Raw genomic sequence first — 27,568 nt, forward strand, 5'->3', positions numbered from 1 at the left:
TTGGTATGTCCACTGTTTCCTGACCTGAAACCTTTTCAGCTGTTGCCTCGCAAACTGTCGGAGATATGGACAAGCGTCTTGGTGAGTTGATTGTTTTATCGTTCGAATCGGTGCTACTTTTCTCGGTTGAGTCTCTGTCGTCTAGAACACGGTTAGTAGCTACGCTATCGGAGGAGCTGATTCGGTATCGTCTACATCGTCCTGAATTGAGTCTACGTCTTGCTCATTCAACTTGTCACTATCGGGCCGGCGAACGTATTTGCCATTGTTGGCCATTTTTATTCCCACACTTCCTGATTTTTATCAGTCTGGCTTAATAAATTCGTTTTTTCCGTTCTCTGGAATGATGAATGCAATTTTGTTTTGGAGAATTTCAAAAATAAATTTAACTAATATTAGTAGCGCTAAACTTGAGGTTAGGTTATACAAAATTCAGTGATAATTGCGACCATTCCGAATTTGGTTGTGGTTTTTTTCGACGCGGTCATCCTGATCCGCATAAATGTCACAATGCAACGCAACGCGGTCATCCCGATCCGCATAAACGAATTAGCCTTTAATCTTAATAATCAATAGTTTTTTTTGTTTCAACGCGGTCATCTCGATCCGCTCAAACTAATTACATCTCCGTTTCGACAATCAATCGCTTTCACCGCGGTCATCCCGATCCGCTGTACTATTGTATCATACTGTCAAAGCAAATTACATTTTTTGCCGCGGTCATCCCGATCCGCTGCACTGTTGTATCATGCTGTCAAGCCAAGTTACAAATTTTATTCGTCACGGTCATCCCGATCCGCTTACTTAGTCTAATTAAGCAGCACGAGCGATTATACAATCCGCTTCTTTTTTATATTTTACTTAATCACTGGTATGTTTTTCATTCATGTTCTTTTTTTAATAGTGCGGTCAACCCGATCCGCTTACAAATTAGCCATGCTTGTTTTAACCTAACCTCGTTTTGTGGCACATGGTTTTCCATACGCAGCGCTTTAAAAAAAACATGTTTTTTGCGTGCTGGGTGATTCCTTCCTTTCATGATTTTATATCAAATCATGGGTTTCGGTTTGGGTTACAGCGGACAATTTGCAACTCCTGGCAGGATCGCCATTGTGTATTCCAAGTACACCACACTGGGAAAGGAATCACCCAGCACGGTATGTTATCATGCGTCCTACCTATAGGCTGGTCGAAAGATCAAAGAGGCAAAGTCAAGGCCTGCTATGATGAACTCCACGTGTAGGCACTCACGTTGCGTGTGAGTGCACAGAGTGATACCGTAGATGTTCACAATACGGTACAACATATAGTTAAGACTCATTCGTAACCCACACAGACACGTAGCTCATCAAGTACGTGGCTGGGAAGCCATTGTGTATAAGTGCAAAGAGTACTAAGAATGTTAAGTTTCGCAACGGTACCAATACCAAAGCTGCATATTATTAGAAGGTGTGATAAGATCTGATGTACAAAGGAATGGAACTATCATCTCAGGATCTCACATATCTTTTTGGTTTCGCCATCGACAGCGACATCATTGGAGTCGATCACAGAGGAGCAGTATGACTGACTATAAACTCCAGGCACGGTTGGTTCGATACTGAGAGCCAAAGAACAACTTACAAGAAAAATCAAACTAGAAACTGGATGCTTGTAGCGGCTACACCCCAGAATAGCTACGTGAACGATAATTGACATTGGTTAGAGCTAATGTATTGAGAACGAAGGACCGTGAAGTTGGCGAAAAAGCATTGCGCTGACCCTATACGATGGTTTTGGGTATCAATTTATGTGCATTTCGACGGAGTATTCGCGAAATGGAATATATACTGAAAGCGAAAATCGTTCTCAGGCTTAGGGACATCTCCTTTATATTGTTCCATCATTTAAGACATTCAGTGCTGAGAATTCAACATGTTAGGCCAAGCGGGACCTTTCTTGTACCAATTGAACTTCTGAAACAATGCATACTCGTTCTTTCACATTTACCAGATTTACCGATTAGGTTCTAAGGGTACACATAAATACACACACACACACACATATATATATATATATATATATATATATATATATATATATATATATATATATATATATATATATATATATATATATATATATATATATATATATATATATATATATATATATATATATATATATATATATATATATATATATATATATATATATATATATATATATATATATATATATATATATATATATATATATATATATATATATATATATATATATATATATACAGGGTGTTTGGTTCATGGTTAAGAATCTCTCGGGGGGTGATAGACTGCCATATTTGGAGAAAAAAATTGTTCTACACATACCATCAAATCTCAACCGTTACAGAGTTATTGAACTTTTTGTGTAAAAAACTTATTTGTCTTAAAATACCTCTAACTTTAAAAGTATACTTTGTATTTTAAATGTTTTAGTTCCATTCGAAAGGTGAAAAAATTTTGCATTGAGTGATACCCTCACATGTTTCAGCTAATGAGTTTAAATAGCCTTTTCAAAGTAATTTATTGAAAATTAAACAATTTCAGACGATTTTTCGTTCATTTCTTGAAAATCATAATAGTTAACCTCATCATTTTAATAATTCAGATTGTTAGTCTTGATGAGCTGCTTAATTTGTTCTTTGACATGATACACGTACCTTTTCTTATTTTCATGATTTTGGGTTATTCAACTTGGATATTTTTATGTTATTTTCACTAGTATCAGCTCTAATTGAAAAATTACGGCACTTATTGTACTTTTTTTCTTTTTATTCGAAAGCCAGGAAAATTTTACAGTGAAAAATGTATTAATACCTTTCAGTTAAGTGAATTTAGTATTCTTTTAAAAGTAAATTAGTTTAAAGTTAGTGCTATTATTAGCATTTTCGTTAATTTTCTTAAAATAGTAAATTATAAACATCACCATTATTGTCATGGAAATAATGCATCTCAGCAAGCTCTACAGTTCTTTCTTTGACTCCATTCAATTATCTCTTTTGGTTTCGACGCAAAATCGTTTTTATCACATCGTTTCATATGCAAAAATAACGATTTCGAACCCACTACATTTGTGGCGAGCTCATGCTGTGTTAACTATTAAATAGCAGCAAAATGAAAAGAGATGTAGACAAAGTGTCAAATTAAAAGTTATGGAGAACATTAAGGGGCATCAAATGAACAATAGTAACGATAAATTTTGTTGATTAATAATTAGAATAATTAAAAAACTCTCCAAAAAAACACAAATTTTGAGTTATTTCGTTAGTAAAAAATCATTTCGTACACTTAACTAAAAGACATTTGTACAAACATTGATAGGAAATTTTCTCAGCTTTCCAATGAAATCTTGTAAATAATGATATAAAGCATATTTTTTAGATTAGAGTCTTTTAAGCACTTGCAAGTCGGTTACGGGAAAAGTATAGTAATGAAATTACTAAGAAATGAGAAGAGATAGAAATATGACGTCCAAGAACAAATTATGAATCGTCCCAAAACTCAACTTTTGGATACTGGATATTGCTATAATCATACTTCATTATTTCGAGAAAATTAGCAAAAACCTCCTCAAAAACACTAACTTTTAACTACTTTACAGTTAAAAGGTAATTAAAACTAATTACTTAAAAGATATGAGAACACTATTCAATAGAAAATTTTCTCACCTTTCAAATGGAACTGAAACATTTAAAATACAAAGTATACTTTTAAAGTTAGAGGTATTTTAAGACAAATAAGTTTTTTACACAAAAAGTTCAATAACTCTGTAACGGTTGAGATTTGATGGTATGTGTAGAACAATTTTTTTCTCCAAATATGGCAGTCTATCACCCCCCGAGAGATTCTTAACCATGAACCAAACACCCTGTATATATATATATATATATATATATATATATATATATATATATATATATATATATATATATATATATATATATATATATATATATATATATATATATATATATATATATATATATATATATATATATATATATATATATATATATATATATATATATATATATATATATATATATATATATATATATATATATATATATATATATATATATATATATATATATATATATATATATATATATATATATATATATATATATAGTTATCTCGGATCGTTTAGAAACGCGGTAGAAGTATTCGGTTGGGTTTGATTTAGTAAACTAACAATTTATTGCTACTGCCTACCGGCTTATATACAAAAGTCAATCGAAATAATAAGAAAAAATATTTTACACAGGGCAAAGGTATAGAGAATTGAAACAAATGATTTTTTGATTTCGGTCTGTGCATCGAGCACAACAGACTAATAAACGATCACCGCACAATGCATCTCGGTGGCTTCACTTCGCGCAACGAGCACTGCTGATAAAGATCGATCACTCGATCGATAGCCGCTGCCTGTGCATCGAGCACGACAAATAAAGAACGATCACTGCGATGAAGCCTCGTTGATATTGCAGGTGGGTTGCGTGGGTGATGATCATTGAGATGCTACAGTACCCCCTTTGTAGAGATCGCGACGAATAGGGATATCGAAGTGGAATCATCACTCGTCGTCCTGATCGAGTGAATCTCGCCGGTTGGGGCTCCGATGTTGTTGCAGCTGGACGATCGCTAACGGGTGCTGATGGCTGGTGATCGTCGAGCATGTAGGCTGGTTTCAGTATGTCGATTGAAATGTTGACGCTCCGACCATTAATGTTGACTCGGTAGTGCTTGCCGTTTCGGCTAAGCACCTGGTATGGACCGTCATAGGGTGGTGATAACGATGGCCTTATGGAGTCGTTGCGTACAAACACGTTTGTGCACGTTTTGAGGTTGGGGTGCACAAACACATTACCTTTTCCATGCCATCAAATATCGTATATTATCAATATAGTCCACTTCTGTAAATCCCATACGAATCACAAAGGACATAAGTCTAATGCCATCTGTGGGCGAAAAAGGTTTTTAATCTTAATAAATAATAAATACAGAAGAGAAAGGTGGGCAAATTGCACGGCTCACAGAAACGAGGCTTGCTACTCCGCGAATTAACAGTTTTCGGTGACGTCAGAGAAATCGTTGAGATAAACAAACGAAATTCTCGAAAGTTGTTAATTGACAATATTTGAGCTCTTATGGTGGAAAAAATAGTGTGCAATGGATTTTTGACGTAAATTACGCCATAATTACACTAGACAGTGTAAGCAGAGAATGAGATATCCAGCATTTTCGTGAGCGAAATATGTTTCTGTTTCCTTTTTCTGTAAACTGTGCTTCTTAATGAACTGGTCAGACTAAGCAAAGATCGTTATCTCATGTGGGTATTAAAATATGATCATTAGAACGAAATCATATAGCTTTCTCCTACTGGAAAGATAATAAATCCAAAAAGTTTTCTCCACTGAAAAAACTTAACACGTTAGCATCATGTGGAAATCTATTGAATTATTTCAATCCACAAACACATTAAATACACACTGTTGCCACTTGAATATTCATTCGAGTGTGGGAGATATGGTTTTCAAATGAAATTCATGCGAACATGGTGTGAAAAGCACATCAACATTATAAGAAATACCATTGACTAAAATTTTCAAATGAATTCCACCTGAATATCACATTGTTTTACTTATAGATTTCATTGGCAGAATAATCGATGGCATCAATTGTTTTACATGTAGAAATGCAATACACGTTTTTCATGCGAAAGTCATGTGGAAAGTTCAATAGTATGGCAATGATCATTAGACTGCCAAGAAAAATAACGATTTTTTGAAAACTCAATCGGCCCACCCCTGATTCGATTCCTAGTCCCACCAGGAGTTCTTGCACCAAATTTGAAGCAAATCGGACAAGTCTAGCTACCAGACCAACGTGCCTGAAGTTTGTATGAGATTTTTCGACAATTTACATGGAGAAATCCACTAACTCGCATTTTTGCCACTAGATGGCACTGTATGCATCGTATTATCACTGTAAGTAAAAATAAGAAAGATGATTTAATTGTCTACAACTTTGTCGAAGGCAGCTAGTCAATCCGGCTTTTTTAGAAGAAGCTTTTAAAATTTTAACGAAGTGATGTCTGAGTCAGTTTTCCATGGGGTCTAGCAGTGCACGGTTGTGTATCAGTACTCGATTCTCACGAACTATACATTTTTGTGAAATAACCGTTAGGTTTAGCTCAATAGTATGTTCATAAGAATTACACCACATAATACAAGTTATGTTTTGGTTGGAAAATTTTAGTAACACAATATCGAGATGTTCGGGAGAATTATTGCAAAATGCCTGTTCTACAATTTTGTGGAAGACACCTAATTTCTATCTCTCCGTTGAAAAGTTAGTGTTGACGCCCTCTATGCGGTACAACGTGGAACTAAAATTTTCTAACCAAAACATGACTCCTATTATTTACTACAATTCTTCTGATCATACTATTGAGCTAAATCTAACGGTTATGATTAGTTCGTGCGAATCGAGTACTGATGTACAACCATGCACTGCTAGGCCCTATGAAAAACTGACTCAGACATCACTTCGCTAAAAGTTTAATAACTTCTTTTAACAAAGCCGGATTCACTAGCAGTATTCGATAAAGTTGTAGACAATTAAATTATCTTTCTTATTTTCACTTACAGTGATAATACGATGCGAACAGTGCCACCTAGCGGCGATAATGTGAGCTAGTGGCTTTTCTCCATTTACATGGATCGAAAAATCTCATACAAAATTCAGGCACGTTGGTCCGGTAGCTAGACTTGTCCGATTTGCTTCAAATTTGGAACAAGTACTCCTGGTGGGACTAGAAATCGACTCAGAGGTGGGCCGATAGGGGTCATTTTTTTCTGTCACTCTAATGATCATTCAATGGATAAATATGTCATATTCACGTGGAATTTGTTTGAATTTAATTTGAAACACCACATAAAATGCTTTTTAATGGATTTTCATGTGAAATTCAAAGGGAAATCATTTCCTTTACTTTTTAACATGAGAATACACATGAAAGTGATGTTTAATTGCATATGGTTTTATCGTTTCGATTATTTTCATTGTGTCCCTAATCTAGAAATATCGCCACCTCTACTATAATGTATTCTGTTGAACTGAAAATTGTCATTACGTACTGCAAAATTTACAGTGTACTAGTAACCTTTTGTGCCATGGTGGCGCCAGTGTGGTGTCTTTTAAGAAATGCAGAAGTGAACCATATTGTTATTTTATAATATTTGATGCCATGCCGTGTCAGGTGGTCGCAGCATACTCGAAGTTCATTTGCGAATTCCGATTGGGTGTTGTTGCTGGGATTTTCGTGGAAGAACTTCGACGGTATGCAAAGTGTTGTTCCATACACCATCTCTGTTGGCGAAGCGCGGATGTCACCTTTGTAGACGGTACGCAATCCGAGTAGAATCACGGGAAGATGTTCGGTCCAACGGTCCGGGTTGTGGCAAAGGATGGCTACCTTGAGAGTTCGGTGCCATCGCGCGATGATACCATTTGACAGTCGCAATACAACTCATTTGAACTGCCTGTAACAGTAAACTGCTTGAGGTTTAATGACGATTTTAATTTACCTTCCAGAATTGTTCGCAATTCATCATCTGTTTGTTGGTCGGCGGCGAGAGTTTCAAAATTCACCGACGGCACTGCGTGTACAGCTGCAATGCGAAAGAGTAGGTCTGCGACTGCGTTCTCTTTCCCGTTCGCATGTCGGATGTCAGTTGTGATTTGTCCGATGTAGTCTAGATGACGGGCTTGACGGCTGGTGGCTCTTTCAGGATTCTGCTGGAATGCAAACACGATCGGCTTGTGGTCGGTGTATATGTGGCAACTTCGACCTTCCAGCATATACTTGAAATGTCTTACTGCCAGGTAGATTGCGGTTAGTTCTCGATCATACGTGCTGTATTTCAGTTGGGCCTTGTCGAACTTTTTGGAGAAGAAGCCCAATGCACTATGGTCCCAAAGCTGTATTTAGGAAGACAAAACTGTTTGCGTCTAAACCGTTAGTTTCAGATATATAGTATCTTCGGCAAACTTTGTTAGTACTTTCTTGCCGATTTTTTTATATTAGTTGAATTAGGGTGATCCTTGTGGTTAGGGTGTTCAAAGTATCAACTTCTTTGATATGTAAAATTCAGCTACATAATGTTCTACAAAGTTATAAATCAATCAAATTGAAGCAACTTTCCTTAAGAAACTATGTGGCTATCTCTAATGGTTCATAAGCTATGATTTTTGCAATATTTAAGGTGGGGTGGCTCTTTAAAAATTGGTTTTCTATTAATATCTTTTTATGTGTTAATTTCTCGCTAATACCTTGTTCTAGAGGTTTTTAGAACTTTTGTAAATACACATTTTTGCCGAAGCAATGAAGTTTCTATCTCTTTTGTTTGCATAGTTACAGGCGATTTTCAGAACAAAAATGGTTTTTTTCAAAGTTATATATCTTCCAACATTGCAAATGGATTTTCAATCTTTTAATTTCATTTGAAAGATCTGAACTTTTGTAGTTTTTGGTGAAAAAACTGCGGGAGCGTTATTTCTGTAAAATAAATAATTAATTTTTGAAAATGGTGCATTTTTCAACAAAAATCGTTCATAACTTTTCAAATAGACAAGATAATAACTTTGTTACTTCAGCAAAAATCTTCGCCATGCCAAGTTCTAAAAGTGCTGCAAACAAAGTATTTACGATAAATCAATGTATGAAGTGACAAATGAAAAATATTGATTTTAAGAGGTCACATTTTCATCGCTCAATCTCTTATGGTAAAATCAACTGAGAAATAGTCAATGTGTGTTATAATGAAAATCTATTGAATATGTGACAGTTTGAAAACACAACATTTTACCGTACAACTACTTATTAGCGTGAATTCAGAATAGTGTTAATAGCGTACTATAGTAAACTCTAAATAAAAGTTATCTATTACGGAGCCAATAAAGCAAGTACCGTCATCATGCATTATATAGATGCTAGGGAAATATGCTTTATAAGTTATTTTACCAGTTCGCGGTTAGCGATTTTCAGACCTCTTACTTTTATTTGTTTTGAAGTAACAAAAAATTGAGAATCTTTCCTTAACTTACCCACAGCCGTCATTATTGTCGATAATTAATTTATACTTTCAAACATTGCATAAATGTTGGAAAAGCATACAATAATTTCCGCTGCTATGGATAACAAACTCGTTTCAAGATTTTATTTTGAGATAACAAGACGTGAACTAAAACATTTTCTTTCTAGCACTCGTTTTGAGTCCAAACCAAAAAGGATTTACTTAAGTGAGCATAGATAACTTTTGTTGGCCGATTTAGAATTAACGATAGTTTGCAGTTAACACTACTGTAAATACACTGTACTATTTCGATGTACGGTAGATTGTTCTTTCAAAAACGTTTACAAATCCAATAGAATTGCCATGACATTCGGTATTATCACACTCAATGACTATTTCTCGGTTGATTTTACCATAAGAGATTGAACGTTGAAAACGTGACCACTTAAAAACACTATTTCTCATTTGTCACTTCATATATTGATTTATCGTAAATACTTTGTTTGCAGCACTTTTAGAACTTTGTATGGCGAATATTTTTGCTGAAGTAACAAAGTCTCATCTATTTGAAAAGTTATGAACGATTTTTGTTGAAAAATACACCATTTTCAAAAATTAATTAATTTTTTTACAGAAATAACGCTCCCGCAATTTTTTCACCAAAAACTACAAAAGTTCCGATCTTTCAAATGAAATTAAAAGATTGAAAATCCATTTGCAATGTTGGAAGATATATATATAGCTTTGAAAAAAAAAAACCATTTATGTTCTGAAAATCGCCTGTAACTATGCAAACAAAAGAGATAGAAACTTCATTGCTTCGGCAAAAATGTGTATTTACAGAAGTTCTAAAAACCTCTAGAACAAAGTATTAGCGAGAAATTAACACATAAAAAGATATTAATAGAAAACCAATTTTTAAAGAGCCACCCTACCTTAAATATTGAAAAAATCATAGCACATGAACCATTAGAAATAGCCACATAGTTTCTTCAGAAAAGTTGCTTCAATTTGATTGATTTATAACTTTGTAGAATACTATGTAGCTGAATTTTACATATCTAAGAAGTTGATACTTTTAACACCCTAACCACAAGGACTACCCTAATTCAACTAATATAAAAAAATCGGCAAGAAAGTTCTAAGAAAGTTTGCCGAAGATACTATATATCTAAAACTAACGGTTTAGGCGCAAACAGTTTTGTCTTCCTAAATTTAGCTTTGGGACCATAGTGCAATGGTTGCACGTTACCATCGACAACTTGGTGTAGAACAGCTCCGGCTGCTATGCTGGATGCGTCCACCCACAAAGATAGTTCAGCGTCCTTCGCGGGGTGTGCGAGCAGCACTGCTTGAACGAATTGTGTTTTGCACTGCTCAAATGCTGTCGTGGCCTCCTCTGTCTACACTAGGTGAGACCGATCGTTGCGCTTGTTCCCCGGAGTCATCTTGAGAAGTGGTATTTGAGCCACGATGGCGTTCGGGATGAACCTTCGGTAGAAGTTGATTGTGGCGAGAAAGCTTTTTAGCTCCGTCACTGTTGTCGGGCGTTTGTAGTTGCTGACTGCTTCAACACGTTCGGGCAATGGGCGAATTCCATCGGCCAAGACTGAGTGGCCAACGAAAATTATCTCCGTCTTCCCGAACTCACATTTTGCAACATTTATTGCTAAGTTGTGATCTTGTAGACGGGTAAACAACTGCCGAAGATGCTCACGATGTTCCTCTGCTGACGATGATGCGATGAAAATATCATCAATATATGGGAACACGAAGTCCAATCCTCGTAGTACCTCGTGTATAAGCCGTTGGAAGGTTTGAGCGGCATTCCGAAGTCCGAACGTTATGTATGTGAATTCGAACAGTCCAAACGACGTGGTGATCGCAGTCTTCGGGATGTCGTCTTGATGTATAGAGACTTGATGAAATGCCTTCTGCAAGTCAACCTCGGAAAAAATGGTTTTTCATTGCAGAATGGTAGTAAAGTCCTGCAGGTGTGGTAGTGGGTACCGATCGGGGATGGTTTGAGCGTTCAGCGCACGATAATCTCCACACGGGCGCCAGGTTCCATCCGCTTTTTTCACCATGTGAAGTGGGCTAGCCCAGTTGCTGGCCGAGGGGCGGCAGATTCCCTGTTGCATCAAATGCTCGAACTCTGTGCGCGCTGCTGCTAGTTTGTCTTATGAAAGACGTCTCGGCCGGGCGTATGATGGCTGACCGGTGGTTTCGATGCGATGCACTGTTGATGATGCACTCTTTGTACCGGGTACTGCTAGTTTGGTGATGGATGAGAATTCTGCCAGCAGCTCGGCGTAGGGGCATGACGTGCTGAATGTTTTTATAGAGTACTCACTCGTCCGTGTCAAAACTGCCATCGCTTCCAGCTTCGTGGTGTTATCGATGAGACGATGACGTTTCAAATCAATCAGCAGGTCGTAGTGGCAAATGAAATCTGCACCGATGATCCCTGATGACACATCTGCGATGAGGAATGTCCACAGAAATTCGCGCCGGAGGCCAAGCATAACTTCTCCGTACACTTTAATCGGTGTTCCGTTAGCGGCGAACAATTTAAATGACGTTGGCTTCATCCGGGTTGATTTGAGATCTCTCGGGATGAAGGACACATCCGCACCGGTTTCGATGAGGAATTTCATGTTGGTAATTGTGTCCGAGATCTTAAGGCGAAATAGTGTGGCTGTGTCGGAAAGTTTGCTAATTTCCAACGCAGGATCAACTGGACGACGTCATTGTTGGTTGCTGGGCTTGGTTGCTAGTCCGAAGGAGCACGGTTTACGGCACCGTCGTGCTTCCCCTCCGTACTTAGAGTGGTAGCAGCAGACGTCATAGGACGGTTCATTATCACGAAATTTACTCACTTTGCTTCGGCTGCGGGAACGTGATCGCTCCCGTGGGTTTTCGTTTCAGCGGAACATTTTGTTGATCATCCTGGTCAGTTGAGCGATTTCCCGCTGGAGCGTTTCAATTCTGTCAGGAAGCGATTCTGTTGCAACTTTAGCGGTCGCTGCTGGTGTGCTCGGTGCGCTCGCACCGATGGTGTTGATGCTGCGAAGGCCCATGGATTCCACGATGGCATCTGCGATGGTAGCTTTTTCTGTCGGGTCCCCTTTGGAGGCAATCACGGCAACTTGGGCATGCGGTGGAAGTCTGGAGGCCCATAGGTCGAGCAGCACGGGTTCACAAAACGAATTTCCAGCCACTCTCCTCATTTCGTTGAAAAGTTGGCTCGGTTTCTGCTGACTGTCCGCGAAGTGTTCAATCAGCTTCATCTTGATATACACGTACTTGTTGGCAGGCGGGGCGGCTTCAATAATGGAACGTAACTCCGTCAACTTGCTTGGTGGCACTTGTGTCATGACGATGTTGTACTTCTTGGTGTCGTGGGCATTTCCAATACCGGAAGCGGCAAACCAGAACTCCAATGACATGAAGTATGACTCGATGTTGGATTGCGTCATCACCGGCGGGCTCAGTCGTGGCAGGTTTAGGGTGTCCACGTTGGCTTCCTGCTGCTATTCCGGTACCGCTGGGTTGCCTGCTCCAGTGCCTGGTTTGTCCTCGTTCACCATTTTTTTAAAGCTGGGTCACCAATTTATGGTTATCGGATCGTTTAGAAACGCGGTAGAAGTATTCTGTTGGGTTTGATTTAGTAAACTAACAATTTATTGCTACTGCCTACCGGCTTATATACAAAAGTCAATCGAAAAAATAAGAAAAAATATTTTACCCAGGGCAAAGAGCAAAGTGCATCGAGCACAACAGACTAATAAACGATCACCACACAATGCATCTCGGTGGCTTCAGATCGCACATCGAGCACGGCTGATAAAGATCGATCACTCGATCGATAGCCGCTGCCTGTGCATCGAGCACGACAAATAAAGAACGATGACTGCGATGAAGCCTCGTTGATATTGCAGGTGGGTTGCGTGGGTGATGATCGTTGAGATGCTATATATACATAAATACATAAATACATATATACATATATACATAAACACATAAATACATAAATAGATAAATAGATAAATAGATAAATAGATAAATAGATAAATACATAAATACATAAATACATAAATACATAAATACATAAATACATAAATACATAAATACATAAGTACATAAATACATCTCTATATATAATAATGAAATGGTTTCCGTGTGTCATCGCATAACTTAAGAACGACATGACGGATTTCTTCGATTTTTGCGTCATTTTGTTGGTTATTTTCTGTGGAAGGTTCTTTGACATAAAAATCAAATATTGAAATTTATCTAATCCACCTATTAGTGCAATTGTGTTTTTCTCATATATGCACCTTTTGCTGGATATCTCTATATTCAAAAATGAAATGGTTTCCGTGTGTCATCGCATAACTTAAGAACGACAAGACAGCTTTCTTTGATTTTTGCGTTATTTTGTTGGTTATTTTCTGTGGAAGGTTCTTTGACATAAAAATCAAATATTGAATTTTTTTCTAATCCACCTATTAGTGCAATTGTGTTTTTCTCATTTATGCACCTTTTACTGGATATATCTATGTCTATATATAAAACGTTTTTAATCCACCTAACAGTGTGATGAGACATTTCTTATAACTCTTATCACTTTCTTCGGATATTATATCGTTTGAGAACATTTAGAACTTGATGCTTCGCGATGTTTTTGATAACACATGCTACATGGGATAGTGGAAGGACTCAGAGAATCGCTCAAATCAGCATAGGACAACATCAGTGCTAGAAATCTCAAACCAAATCAATGGGAAAGCGAAAAAATGGCCCATAAAATAGACATTCCAACGAATTATTGTTAATGCTCTGTTAATAAAATATCTAAATTGTGGTGGGAAAACTGAATTTTCCTAAAGGGGTTATATATTGTACTGAGCCAAAAAAATCGAAATTTTTTTTGAATCGATTTGAAGTTTATACTTTACTCAAATTTCCAACGCGACTGAGAACTAAGAAATCAATGCTTTTTCTTGAAAAGGGCGATACTAGCAGTGATACCATTCAAAGAAAATCAACAGTGAATATTTCCAGACTTGGATTTATTTGCTATTTAAAACTATTGTGTTTTTTACATCCTAGATTGCATGATTCAGTGATCGAAAGCAAAACTTCATAAAGTATTTGAAATTATTAAATTAAAATTTGTTTTTGCTATTGAAATTGACAAAATGATAGTATCGCCCCTTTGGCGATTGTTTACTTTTTCGGTCCCACCTATCAGCATTGAAGTATCGCCCTTACGTTTTTTTACAATAACTACCGTTCTACATCACCGATTTCGTCCGTGTTTTTTCAATAGAGATCATTGTTACTATTTACAGCTGGTATCAGCTTGATAATCCTAAAAAAAATACGAAAATAACAGTTTCGCCTCTAAACTGCTGGCAAAAAAAAAGTATCGCCCTGTTTGTTTGCATGGAGCGTGGAGGGCGAAACTTTAAATAAACAAACAAAAATATAGTTTCGCCCGTTGTATTTTTTGCTGTAGTTTAAGAAAGCAATATCGTAGAATCCAAATTTTTAGGTTAATTTGATGCGTTTCAAAGCCCTCATTCGCATGTATGAAAAAAGCCTTATGTTTACATTTGTAAGTATCGCCCTTTTCACAAAAAAGCGTTGAAATGAAATCACGCTATCTCTGAAGTGCATGCGTGCATAGTTTCAAATTTTACTTCGACATCGACTTTTTCTAAAGGTGACTTCCCAGTAGTATCCTTGATTTGAATTATTATCGCTAATCCTAATGCCAAAGAACAAATAAAAAACTCACGAAAACGAACCGTTTGGGAAAATCATCATCATTACTGGAATTTTCATTTTCATGAAACTTTTTGATAACCTTCCGTCACTTGCGTTAATGCACTGGGTGCACAGTGCTCTGAAAATCTAGCGAAATCGTCTTAGGGCACCAACGGGTCTAATTCAGAGCTATCTGCGCGGCGAGTTAAATCTGTAAAGAATACTAAAAATTAAATTCTATTCCATAATTTTCAGTTCAGCAATTCGAGAGATCGTGCTCACCACAAGCCATGAAAAATAGACTACGTTGTGAAGCGATGGTCACTATTTATTAAAAAAATCACGGTTAAATAAAAAATAAAACTATTAAAAAATTTCAAATAGTCTATAATTTTCACAAACTTATTAGGAAAAATGTTTTAATAAGCTTTCGTAATATTGTGTAGGAAAAAAGCTGAAAATTTCAGTATTTTCTCTATCTGCAACATATAAACCCTTAAGTATACCAATTATTTGGTATAAGAATTGGAATAGGTTCGCCAAATTTTGGAAGAAGTCTATAAAATAACCCCTTGAAAGCTACCTAAAAATTGTTGTAGTTCGATGCAATAAAAAATCCCCAAAAATCAAATGTGAAAAACAGTGAATAATACATACAATAAAGACCAATTTTTATCAATCTCATGGTGTATTTTAGGCTGACAAAATGGGAACATTGACTAAATCGAGCAATTTTTTTCTTTATAATAAACTGAAGCTGTTAAAATATTCTTCCCGTCCCTTGATGTAGTCTGATAACTATTTTTGATTATGATGAACTTTTTAATTTTGCATATTTCCATCTTCATGATAAGGAAAACATGCTCAAGAAAGGATTTACTCGAATTCAGTCTAGTTAGTCTGCTAGAGCCCATCAAACATATGTTCATATTTGGCTGATAAAATCGGGGTTTCAATGTATTATAATAGATATTCAGCATTCGAAAAAGTTACTTGTGAACGAGTGTAGAACGACTTTGTTTCTACTTAGGGTAACTGTGCCCTAATTCATCTTAGCACCTCTATTCATCCTACCCATTTGAACACATTAGTTAGAGCAGTATCTGCTCTCTCTATTCAACGCATTGACTCAAATGGTAGGACGAATAAGGGTGCGTTGTACTCGACTTTTCGCTACGCTCAAACGGGAGTATTTTACATTTTCCAGGCGAGATTTTTTATTGCACTGCTTCTTAGGAACGAAGCAAAGATGTTGATACCGATTTAAGAGCATTCCAATCACTGAAAGCCGAGTTATCCGCGAAAGAGTGTGATATCCCGACTAATGAGATGAATAAGGGCTCGTCTACCCTACTTGAAACCAGCTGCGTAGCCAGAAATTCGGTTTGGTGGGGGTTTGGTGAAAATCGATCTTACTGTCCAAACGGCATAATTCCGAAACCGTAATTTTTGAAGTTTTAAAATTATGCAGAATTAATTTTTCAGAAAATAGTAACAGAGTTCCTGTCTTTAGCGAATTTGTTGAGATTTTATTGTAGTCATGAATATTAACCTGAGAAAATTCACCATAGATACTTCTTGGACGATATACCGTCAAAATAATTTTATCAAATGATCAAATGATCAAATGCTGTTTAACGTTTGTAAAACTCATCGAAGATACTAAACCTCCGAAATTGGCGGTTTCAAAATGATGCTATCTTGACCTTAAATTACTGTTTTTAAACATTTGATCTATACATATACATTGGTCATACAACAAAAATCAAATGCTCATCAAAATCGATCAGGGCCTGCTAGAGTCGAATGGAAATCGTCATTTTTCATAAATTTCTCTCTACATTCGGAAAGTGTTATTCTCGTTATTAATCATATTACGTTTTCGTCTCAACTCGATGCATTCCCAAAATAAAAACCTGTTTTAATCCACCTTGTGGTGCAATTGTGCTTGTCTCATTTGTCCAGACTACGATTCCATGGCTGGTTATGTTCAATACAATGGTGGAAATAAATATTACATGTTCAGTATGATTTGCACATACATACAATGGATCGACAGCCACGATCTTGAGATACTATTTGATACTGAAACATCGCTTGAAACCAGCGGCAGATCATGGAGAAAGATCCGGGAGGTCCAGGTCCAGCCGAAAATTTTCAACTTGTTAAGAAATTTTAAACTAGTTTTAATTTGAAAGTAGCAACCCCTCACTGCATACTCCCTCCGGGCCGGTATGATTGACGATTTTTAGAGTGATTGCATAACCTTTCTATATGAGAATGGCAAAAATGTACCAAAGTCCAAAGAAGTCAATTTTCGTCAAACATCTCATTGAATCATGCATTTTAAAGTCATTTGGCATCAAAAATACAAATTTGATTTTGAAAATTTTTCATTTCAGTTTATATGGGAATTTGCTGTGTGATTGCACTCTTCAACTCGTAACTCCGGAACCGGAGGTCCAATCGATAAAAAATTCAATTGCAGCCGATGGGAAGGTTGTACCTTTCATTTGAGACTAACTTTGTGCAAATCGGTCCAGCCATCAGAAACAGAGGTCACATTTTTTTCCACATACACACATACACACACAGACATTTTCCGATCTCGACGAACTGAGTCGATTGGCATATGACACTCGGCCCTCCAGATCGGGATTAGATTGACGAATTTTAGAGTGAATGAGAAAGGCAAAAACATTTTTAGCAAATGTTGAAAGTTATGCATTTTTTTGGTGAGCAGTTCTATGTTTCATAGACATTAAATCAATTTTAACTTCGCTTCCTATTAAATAAAGACCCTTATTATAGTACATCTTTACAAAAACGAGCTCCATTTGAAAATAAATCTGAGGATTATGATTGATTACAGAACTCTGGAATTTTCTATTGGAATGTTTTCAGGCAGGAATTTGATATTGATGCTATTAGACAACTGTGAAATCAAGACCAATAGATCAGTTACATATCAGGACCCCATTCCGACAATTTATCAAAAGTCCTCATGATGTTTACAACAACAGGTTATCAATCTACGGATCAGATAATTGTTATTATAATATTGAATTAAATCAGTCAGCATCAATAAATTTTCAACTTTAATCCAATATGTTTTTGGGTGTGGTGGGGGGGGGGGGGGGGTTGTATGGTGTTAAACCCCAAAACCTTCTCTTGGCTACGCCGTTGCTTGGAGTTATTTATTTCGCTTTTTATTTTCCGATATGTTTCAGATCGATCCAATGGTTATAAGTTAGAAAATTTGCAGTCAGAAGGTTCGCACAAATGAACATTTTTGTACTGATAAGTTATCAAGTTCCTTGCAGACAACTTGGAAGTGTTCGGTGATTATTTCTAGCGGTTGCAGATAGAAAAATGAAATACAAAATTCGTTTTATCGAAATAATGTTGAAGCTAAGCTAAATTTCAATGGATTATTACTATATTGAACAATAAATAGGCGACAAAGAGTAATCAACAAACAACAAGCCATAACTTTTAAAGTATTCAAAATAGATATTTAAAGTCTGTAGTAAAGTTATTCGCAAAAGTAAGAGCTACAAATTTGCTGAAGACATCATTTCGATATAATCACTTCCAAGAAAATTTGTGAAAATATCTCACTCATAGGGGGATTAATCAGCAAAAGCACAATACCAAAAGAAAGGGAATATTACCTCCATTAAATTCTCCGAAGATACTATTGACCTAAAATAAGCCGTTTTGGCGTTAATAATAGATTACATGTTTTTGGTCATATTTCTGGCAATGGGAAATGATAAAAATCTTTCGTCCTCATTTAATGTTAAATATCTCTTTTGATAGTAGTCCGATTTCAACAATCGTTAAAGCTATCTAAAAACATATAGATTGTTAATCTATATTGTCAATTTCGGCAGATAATTTAAAAAAACTGCAAAAAACGCCATTTTCACGCATTCAAACATTAATATCTTGGAAACTAAACATCAGAATCAAAAACAAATTAATAGCGTTAATACTGTTTTTTAGTTCTTTTATTTAAAATTGGTTTGGATAAGATCGGTTCAGCCATTGCTGAGAAACACGAATGAGAATTTGTCCGTTACATATACACACACAGACACACACACAGACATTGTCCCAAATCGTCGAGCTGAGTCGATTGGTATATAAGACTCGGCCCTCCGGGTCTCGGAAAAAATCTTGAAAGTTTGAGCGAATTCTATACATTTCTTTTATAAGAAATGTAAAAATGATATGATTTCCATGTGTCATCGCATAACTCAAGAACGAGATGACGGATTTCTTTGATTTTTGTATTATTTTGTTGGTTATTTTCTGTGGAAGGTTCTTTGACATAAAATCAAATATTGAAATTTTCCTAATCCACCTATTAGTGCAATTGTGTTTTTCTCATATCACCTTTTCCTGGATATCTCTATATATAAAAATGAAATGGTTTCCGTGTGTCATCGCATAACTCAAGAACGAGATGACGGATTTCTTTGATTTTTGCATTATTTTGTTGGTTATTTTCTGTGTAAGGTTCTTTCATATAAGAATCAAATATTGAAATTTTCCTAATGCACCTATTAGTGCAATTGTGTTTTTTTCATATATGCACCTTTTGCTGGATATCTCTATATATAAAGATGAAATGGTTCCGTGTGTCATCGCATAACCTAAGAACGACATGACGGATGTCTTTGATTTTTGCGTTATTTTGTTGGTTATTTTCTGTGGAAGGTTCTTTCACATAAAAATCAAAATTGAATTTTTTTAATCCACCTATTAGTGCAATTGCGCATTTTTAGTTTAGGATTGTTTTCATAATTTGTCAGTTTCAGTTCTTTCCGCGACGGTCCTTTTTGTTAAAAAGTTCTACTTTATGATTTTACTTGATTTCATGCATTTAAAAGGTAGCGAGGTGAAGGAGTTGATGAATAACGTGTATGAAGGCACTATTCATAAAGGAGGGTATGGAAGCGGCGATGTTTTGATTCCACGAATTCCCATGGTTAAAACGGATTAAAATTCCAACTCAAGTCGAGTCTTTGATAATGAAAATAAGTCATTAAAAAGCTTCGGCATAAGTTTGGAGTATTGTCGATTCTCCCACGGCCCTGTTCACACATTGGAAAAGCATCAGTATTGTTACTGCACATAGAGAGAGGCACAAACAAAAACGATGTTTATCATAACGTATATTACAGCACTTTTCGTAACAGGTTTTATAGTTGGAATCATTATTATGTCACAACCTATTTGGACTTTATATAAATAGAAATTTGATCCACAAGCATTGCCATTATTGCTTTCGTTGTATTTTCTAGTAAATAATTGTAGGCACGACAACGTCTGCCGGGTCAGCTAGTAAATACATAAATACATAAATAGATAAATAGATAAATACATAAATACATAAATAAATAAATACATAAATACATAAGTACATAAATTCAATATAGGTGCTCGGAATCATTACCGCATGAATTCTAGATTTTCAGGTTACTCAATTTTCGGTCGCCATGCTGCAGCCTCCTTAAACGCGCGCCGCATGCGCGTCTTCCTCTATAGCACTCAGCCAACGAATGTGGGGTCAGCCCCGAAATCGACGACCTCTTCCAGATTCTCTGCTGAGACTAACTTTAGCTGATCTCTCTTCTGCCATGTGCGCTACTTGTTCAGCATACTGTAGTTTGCCGTTTTTTATCAGTGTCAAACACCATGCATTGTACTGCCTGTGATCGCAAGTCAGTCCCATAAATATAAGAAATCCATAGAAAATGGAACAAATAGGCGATCATGGGTATTATATAATCTGCTTCCTCCAATTGATGCCAATCTAGTCGTTTGTATGTTCACTAGCAACTCCACCTGGCAACCGTTCCTGTACCAAACGCCGACAGATTCCCACCCCAAGTCGTTGGTCGTGATCGGCACCGAGATGCTTCTTTCTCCTCATATGGTTTATTGCTTCGCAAAACTTTCATATGTCGTTCCTAGCAAGGCTTCCTCGTCGCTGTCGCTGTGGACAAACAACTGAAAGCGAGAGTTGTCGAGGACGATGCATGGAAATGTGTTGAATAAATCTGGGTTACTATTGAGCTTGGTGATCGAACCGTTTTCCTGTGTGCAGTTTATTTTCCTCCGGATCGCATTCGGGACAATACGTTGATCGATGCTCACATCCAGTCGATTTCGCATGTAATGGCTGTCATGGCAGCCATCTCACAGTGTGTTCCTGTATCCCGACCCTGATAACTCCGTGTTTCACGTAAGCTGAATCAACCTCATCGACAACTATAGCGCAGCAACACTTTTTCAAATCAACGACGTGGGTAACGAAAACGGCCGCAGTTTGGATCTTTGCTTTGTTAGTGCCCAGGACGTTGCTCCAACTATCTCTATCGCACCAGCTCCATTGGTGAAAACTGTACCTCATCACAAACCTCTTGTTGTCTCGCTGAACCAATAACGGCCACGTGTAGTCGAAAATGTCCCTGATCCGGTTTTCTACGACTATCGTAATACATACCACCGCAGCATCGCTGCTTTTCTATCTGAGCTTGACTGGGATCACTTACTCGATAGCAATGATGCTGATCAAGCAGCACAGACCTTCACCCCTTCGGTGAGGTAAATAAGAAGAAGCCGTGAACGTCACACAGCTAAATCTTAACCATTGTGCAGCAGCCCAACAGCTGCTGTGGCAGTCGGTCTCGGAGTCGAGGACAGATGTCGCCCTCCTATCAGACCCGTACAACATCCCTGCCGGCAACGGCAATTGGGTGTCGGACGGGTCTGGAATGGTGGCAATCTGTACAACGGGACGGTTCCCGGTTCAAGAGGTAATACACTCCTCCGCCGAGGGTGTTGCGATTGCCAAGATCAATGGTGTGTTCTACTGCAGCTGCTACGCTCCACCAAAGTGGCCCATAGAACAGTTCAACCAGATGATCGACAGGCTCTCGTCGGACCTAGTGGGCCGGAAACCGGTAGTCATAGCGGGAGACTTTAACGCTTGGGCAGTGGAGTGGGGCAGCCGCTGTGCAAATAGCAGGGGTCAAGCGCTAATGAAGGCGCTTGCGAAACTCGATACTGTGCTAGCTAATAATGGCTCCGCTAGTACATTCCGTAGAAACGGGATGGAGGCGTGGATTGACGTAACATTTGCCAGCCCGAGTTTGGTTCCAGGCATGGAATGGAGGGTAAACGAAGGCTACACCCATAGCGATCACTTAGCAATCCGCTTTACGATCAACTATGGTGTGCAGTATCCGAGGGCGGGAGATCCCTGTCAGGTACGCGGGTGGAAGTCCAATCACTTCGACAGCGAAGCTTTCACCGCGGCTCTAGGACTGGAGGCCAACACCGACAGTCTAAGCGGGGATGCGCTGGTAGTTGTTCTATCACGCGCGTGCGACGCCACTTTGCCGAGAAAAACCCTGCCAAGAAACGGCAGACGCCCGGCAAACTGGTGGAGTGCCGAGATTGCAGCTCTACGATCAGCCTGCCTCAGAGCTAGACATAGGATGCAAAGAGCTCGCACCGAGGATGCAAGAGAGAACCGCCGTGAAGTGTTTCGAGCTGCGAAATTGGCCCTTAACAAGGCCATTAAAAGCAGCAAGAGAGCGTGTTTCGACAACCTGTGTGAGAGTGCCAACGCGAATCCGTGGGGTGACGCCTACAAGATTGTGATGGCCAAGACCAAAGGGGGCTCTTCACCCCCAGAACGGTCTCCGGACCGGTTGGCAACGATTATCGAAGTACTCTTCCCGTCTCGAGCCACAAGCCCCTGGTCACCTGCACTGCGAGACAGTGCGGGCACGGCCGAAATGGTGGCTCCAGTGACGAATGAAGTAGTAGACGAGTAGTTACTCGCAGTGGCTAAATCCCTAGCAATGAATAAAGCTCCAGGGCCGGATGGAGTTCCAAACAACGCTCTCAAGGCAGCGATCATAGCGAACCCGAACATGTTCAGGCTAGCTATGCAGAGATGCCTTGGCTAGTGCCGTTTCCCCGATAGATGGAAAAGGCAGAAATTGGTGCTGTTGCCGAAGCCCTGGAAGCCGCCAGGCGACCCATCGGCGTACAGACCAATCTGTCTGATCGACACGACTGGCAAACTGCTTGAGAGGATCATCCTCAACAGGCTAACCCCGTACGCGGAAGGTACGGACGGTCTGTCAAGCAACCAGTTTGGCTTTCGGAAGGGTAAGTCCACAGTGGACGCTCTCAACTCAGTGATAAATACTGCCGAGATAGCGATCCAACGGAAAAGGCGAGGTATTCGATTCTGTGCGTTAGTGACACTTGACGTGAAGAACGCATTCAACAGCGCAAGCTGGGATGCCATCGCGCTCTCGTTACACCGGCTTAGCCTACCGGTGGGTCTGTACCGGATCTTGGAAAGTTATTTCCAGAACCGCGTACTGCTATACGAGACCGATGCCGGTCAGAAAAGGGTTCCGATTACCGCCGGAGTCCCGCAGGGCTCGATCCTAGGCCCGGTGCTATGGAACCTCATGTATGACGGGGTTCTGAGACTGAAGTTCCCTCCTGGGGTCAAGATCGTCGGCTTTGCTGACGATGTAACCTTGGAGGTCTACGGGGAGTCAATTCCTGAGGTAGAACTAACCGCAGAACACGCGATCAGTACGGTGGAGGAATGGATGAGCGCGAGAGGCCTGGAGCTCGCTCATCATAAGACGGAGATAGTTATCGTCAACAACCGCAAGTCGGCACAACATGCAGTTATCCATGTGGGAGAAGTCGCGATAAATTCACAGCGAAGTCTGAAGTCTCTCGGAGTCATTATAGACGACAAGCTGACCTTCGGCAGCCATGTCGACTATACCTGCAAGAGAGCGTCGACTGCTGTTGCGGCTCTATCGAGAATTATGTCTAACAGCTCAAAGGTGTGCGCCAGTAGACGTAGGTTACAGGCGTTGCCGTATCTATCCTCAGGTACGGCGGTCCGTCATGGTCAAGAGCACTGAGGGTAACCAGTTACCTACAGAAACTGGAGAGCACCTACCGCGTGATGTGACTCAGATATCTGCCTACCGCACGGTATCACACGATGCATCCTGCGTGATAGCGAGCATGATGCCAGTCGGGCTGGTCATTCGGGAAGATGAGGAGTGCTTCGAGCTACGTGGAAATAGGGGAGCCCGCGATCGCACCAGGGTGACCTCGGTCGCCAGATGGCAGCGTGAGTGGGACAACTCCTCGAAAGGTAGGTGGACCCACCGGCTGATACCTAGCATATTGAGCTGGGTGGGAAGACCCCATGGGGAAGTTCACTTTCACCTGACACAATTCCTGTCAGGCCATGGCTGTTTGCGACAGTACCTCCACAGGTTCGGGCACGCGGAGGTCCCAGCCTGCCCGGACTGCCCATGTGTAGACGAAACTGCCGAACACATACTGTTCGTATGTCATCGGTTCGACGTCGAAGGAAGAGCAATGGTTGACGTCTGTGGCTGGGACACAACCCCTGATACCCTTATTCAGCGGATGTGTCAATCGGTGGAGAAGTGGAACGCAGTCTCGGCTGCTACCACCCAGATTGCCTGTAGGCTACAGGTAATCTGGCGAACCGAGCAACAGACGACGAGCACGGCTAACTAGTGATTGGTTAGTTGGAGCGAAAAAGGCCAAAAGCAAAAAGGGAGTGAATGGTCTGTTCATGCTGAGGCAGGTTTGGCGCAGCGACTGGCAACCGCGTAAGGGGTAAACCCAGCCACCCCGAAGCAAGACAGAAGAGTGATGCCTCATGGCGTCCCGAGCAAACGAAAAGCCCATAATGTCCCCATGATCAAGGGGTTTGACATGGGTGTTTGAAATGGGTTCAACCCATGAAAACACCATCCCCATGGTCCGGTAGATCCCATATAAAATACCATATGTTGGTGTATTTATGGGTTGCTGAGACCATTTTATGGTGTCTTGATGGTTGTGAATTTTGGCACGGACCATGTTTAAGGTCTTTTCAAGGGGCTATGTGGTGTTTGAACCCATGAGTATTTGCTCGGGTTGGTAGAGGAGTGAAAGTCAGCCTCACTTGGTATGGTAGAGGCTAGCACAAAAGTAAGCCTAGCAAGGAATGAAAAAGGTGAGCACACAAGTCAGCCTCGCATGGTATGTCAGAAGTGGGGCCTAAGAAAAATTTCCCACATGGGATGCCAGGGGAAGTGACAGAGGTACAATAGAGTGGCACGATCGAGAGTGAATCAGGTGATAGGGTGAGCACCCAAGTCAGCCTCACATGGTATGGGTGGGGCGAGCACAAAAGTAAGCCTAGCAAGGAATGAGTAAGGTGAGCACACAAGTCAGCCTCATGTGGAGTGTTAGAAACTGAATCAAGGTGCGATAGAGAGAGCACCCAAGTAAGCCTCGTACAGGACGTATGAATGAGTGAGTGAGAGTGAATAAGTACATTAAGTACAGCCATCCCCCCAGAAGTAATACCGAGAGGTAATTCCTGGGAGGAACGATGGCGGAGCCCAATGGAGTTTAGTCGGTATTAATGGCAGCGTCACAATTCGAGCCCGACACGCCCCCAGTGCACCCCGTGCGGTAGCTTGGACCCTACCAATAGCACGTGTACTGGGCTAGAACGTAAAGGTAAAAAAAAGACCTTCATTCATATCATGGCGTATGCCATCCATAGATTCGTCCCGAAGAAAGTAAACCGGAATGAGAAAAAATTCTCATGGTAATTCGTCGAGCTACGGCAACTTAAAACGGCAAAGCAAGCCTTCTTGAGCTTGAGCTTGTGCGACCACCCCTGGCTGCTACTCCGTTATCGATCGGGACTACCTGAAGTTGCACAGGTAATCAGTAGATAATTATGCTTGGGAGTAGCGAAACATCTTTCAACGTGCAACTCCTGGTAACCCTAAAGTGTTTTTGATCAACACGCGCGCCGGCCAAGCCGGCGTAGATCGCAGCAGGAAAGGGAAGGAATGGTTAGTTCGATACTTGCTTTTGCTAGAGGTCGTATATACTACTGCGCACTCCACAAGTATCACGGGAGGAGGATATTTTTGTTAGTAAGAGTATAGAAGTTGGATCTACTTCTGCTTTTACCGACGTCAGAGAGGTGATTCCACTACCTGGACTAAATATCGATCCACCAATTTCATGGACCGGGGACCAACGGCTTTACTTCCCTTCCGAAGGAAGACGTGACCGCAGATATTTTCACCTCAGAGAAATCTCAACGACCTCGGCTGGAATTGAACCCAGGCCAACTGAAATGAGTGGCGGTCACGCTTACCACTCAACCACCGGCGCCGTTTAAAACAACAAAGCGAGCCGTCTTGAGAAAATTCACGAAATACCGACCTCTGTCACTCCGGAACCATTATGTGAGGCTCAATTTCGAGTACAAAAGGTGAGCAAACGTTGTCACTCACGTCACACGCACAATATTCAACGTAAACTCAAATTGCACCCGAAGTCCTTTTGGAGGATATCAACGAGCAACGCAAAGAGTCTGGCCTTCCGTCGTCGATGACTCTAAATGGTTAAATGGCTATCGATAGCTATGAAAAATGTTGTCTCTTTTTCATTAAGTTTGCCAGTGTTTTTAAAGCAGAAGTATTAACTCCCGAGCATGTTTTCACCGCCACCAGAAACGTCCCTTTGCAAATACAGACTTTTAGCCAAATGGGCATGGATGATACGATGATTACGAGAGCAGCCCGCCAACTGAAGTCAACTCACAAACCAGGACCAGATGGAATATCGTCCCTTATTTTGAAGCATCATATTGACTACTTGCTGTCTCCACTCTGTCACCTTTTCCGACTGTTCTTATCCAAGGGGGTTTTCCCTTCGTGCTGGAAATATGCGCATGTGTTTCCTATATATAAATAAGGGAAAAGAAATGACATCGAAAACTACCGCGGCATCACATCACAATGCGCTGTTTCAAAACTGTTTGAACTTGTCGTCAAGGAGCCTCTTTTCACTCACTGCAAGCAATACGTCAGCGATGACCAACATGGTTTCATACCCGGACGGTCCACCACTACGAATTTGCTATGTCTTACATCGTACATTACTGCGAGCATGGTGGAACGGAATCAAACGGACATTATTTACACTGATTTATTGGCAGCATTCGATAAGATTAATCACGATATAACTGTTGCAAAGCTGCAGAGACTAGGACTACACGGATCACTCCTTAGGTGGTTCAACAGCTATCTTACCGACCAGTCGATGAGTGTCACTATAGGCAATTTTCAATTAGATAGTTTCAATGCTACCTCCGGTATCCCACAGGGGAGTTACCTTGGTCCAATAATTTTTTTACTGTTTTTCAACAATGTGAATTATGTTTTGAAAGGACCTCGCCTGTCATTTGCGGGCGATCTGAAAATGTATATGCAGATTCGTTCGATTGCTGATGCCCATTTCCTGCAAAATCAACTGGACAGTTTCGCAGCTTGGTGCGATTTGAATCGAGTGATCGTCAATCCGAGTAAGTGCTCGGTGATTTCCTTCACAAGGAAAAAGCAACCGATTCGTTTCCAATATACCTTGGGGGATGTTGAAATCGATCGTGTCACTCACGTTAAAGATCTTGGAGTCATACTGGATAACTCTCTTCTCAACTCACTCGCTTTCAAGCAACATGCCTCGTTCATCGTCGGTAAAGCATCAGAAACGCTGGGCCTCATCATGCGTATAGCT

The 27,568-nt window shown here is 39.7% G+C and overlaps 2 protein-coding genes across 3 annotated transcripts in view; both read right to left on the reverse strand.

Annotated features, from left to right (window-relative positions):
* The window catches only part of LOC131688806 (muscle calcium channel subunit alpha-1), a 1,302,489-nt gene that overhangs the window by 1,105,363 nt on the left and 169,558 nt on the right, over window positions 1–27,568 (reverse strand). The gene's annotated exons all lie outside the window — the stretch shown is intronic.
* On the reverse strand, window positions 11,284–11,760 carry LOC131687734 (uncharacterized). Its single transcript, XM_058971825.1, has one exon. It carries the CDS (start codon window positions 11,758–11,760, stop codon window positions 11,284–11,286), a length of 477 nt encoding a protein of 158 aa, XP_058827808.1.

The sequence above is a fragment of the Topomyia yanbarensis genome, chromosome 3 (assembly GCF_030247195.1).
Source record: "Topomyia yanbarensis strain Yona2022 chromosome 3, ASM3024719v1, whole genome shotgun sequence".
In the NCBI taxonomy this organism is placed as follows: Eukaryota; Metazoa; Arthropoda; class Insecta; order Diptera; family Culicidae; genus Topomyia; species Topomyia yanbarensis.

Bases quoted from the DNA above. Each gene is read 5' to 3' on its own strand.
- LOC131687734 (XM_058971825.1), bottom strand. From the start codon at position 11,760: ATGAAATTCCTCATCGAAACCGGTGCGGATGTGTCCTTCATCCCGAGA.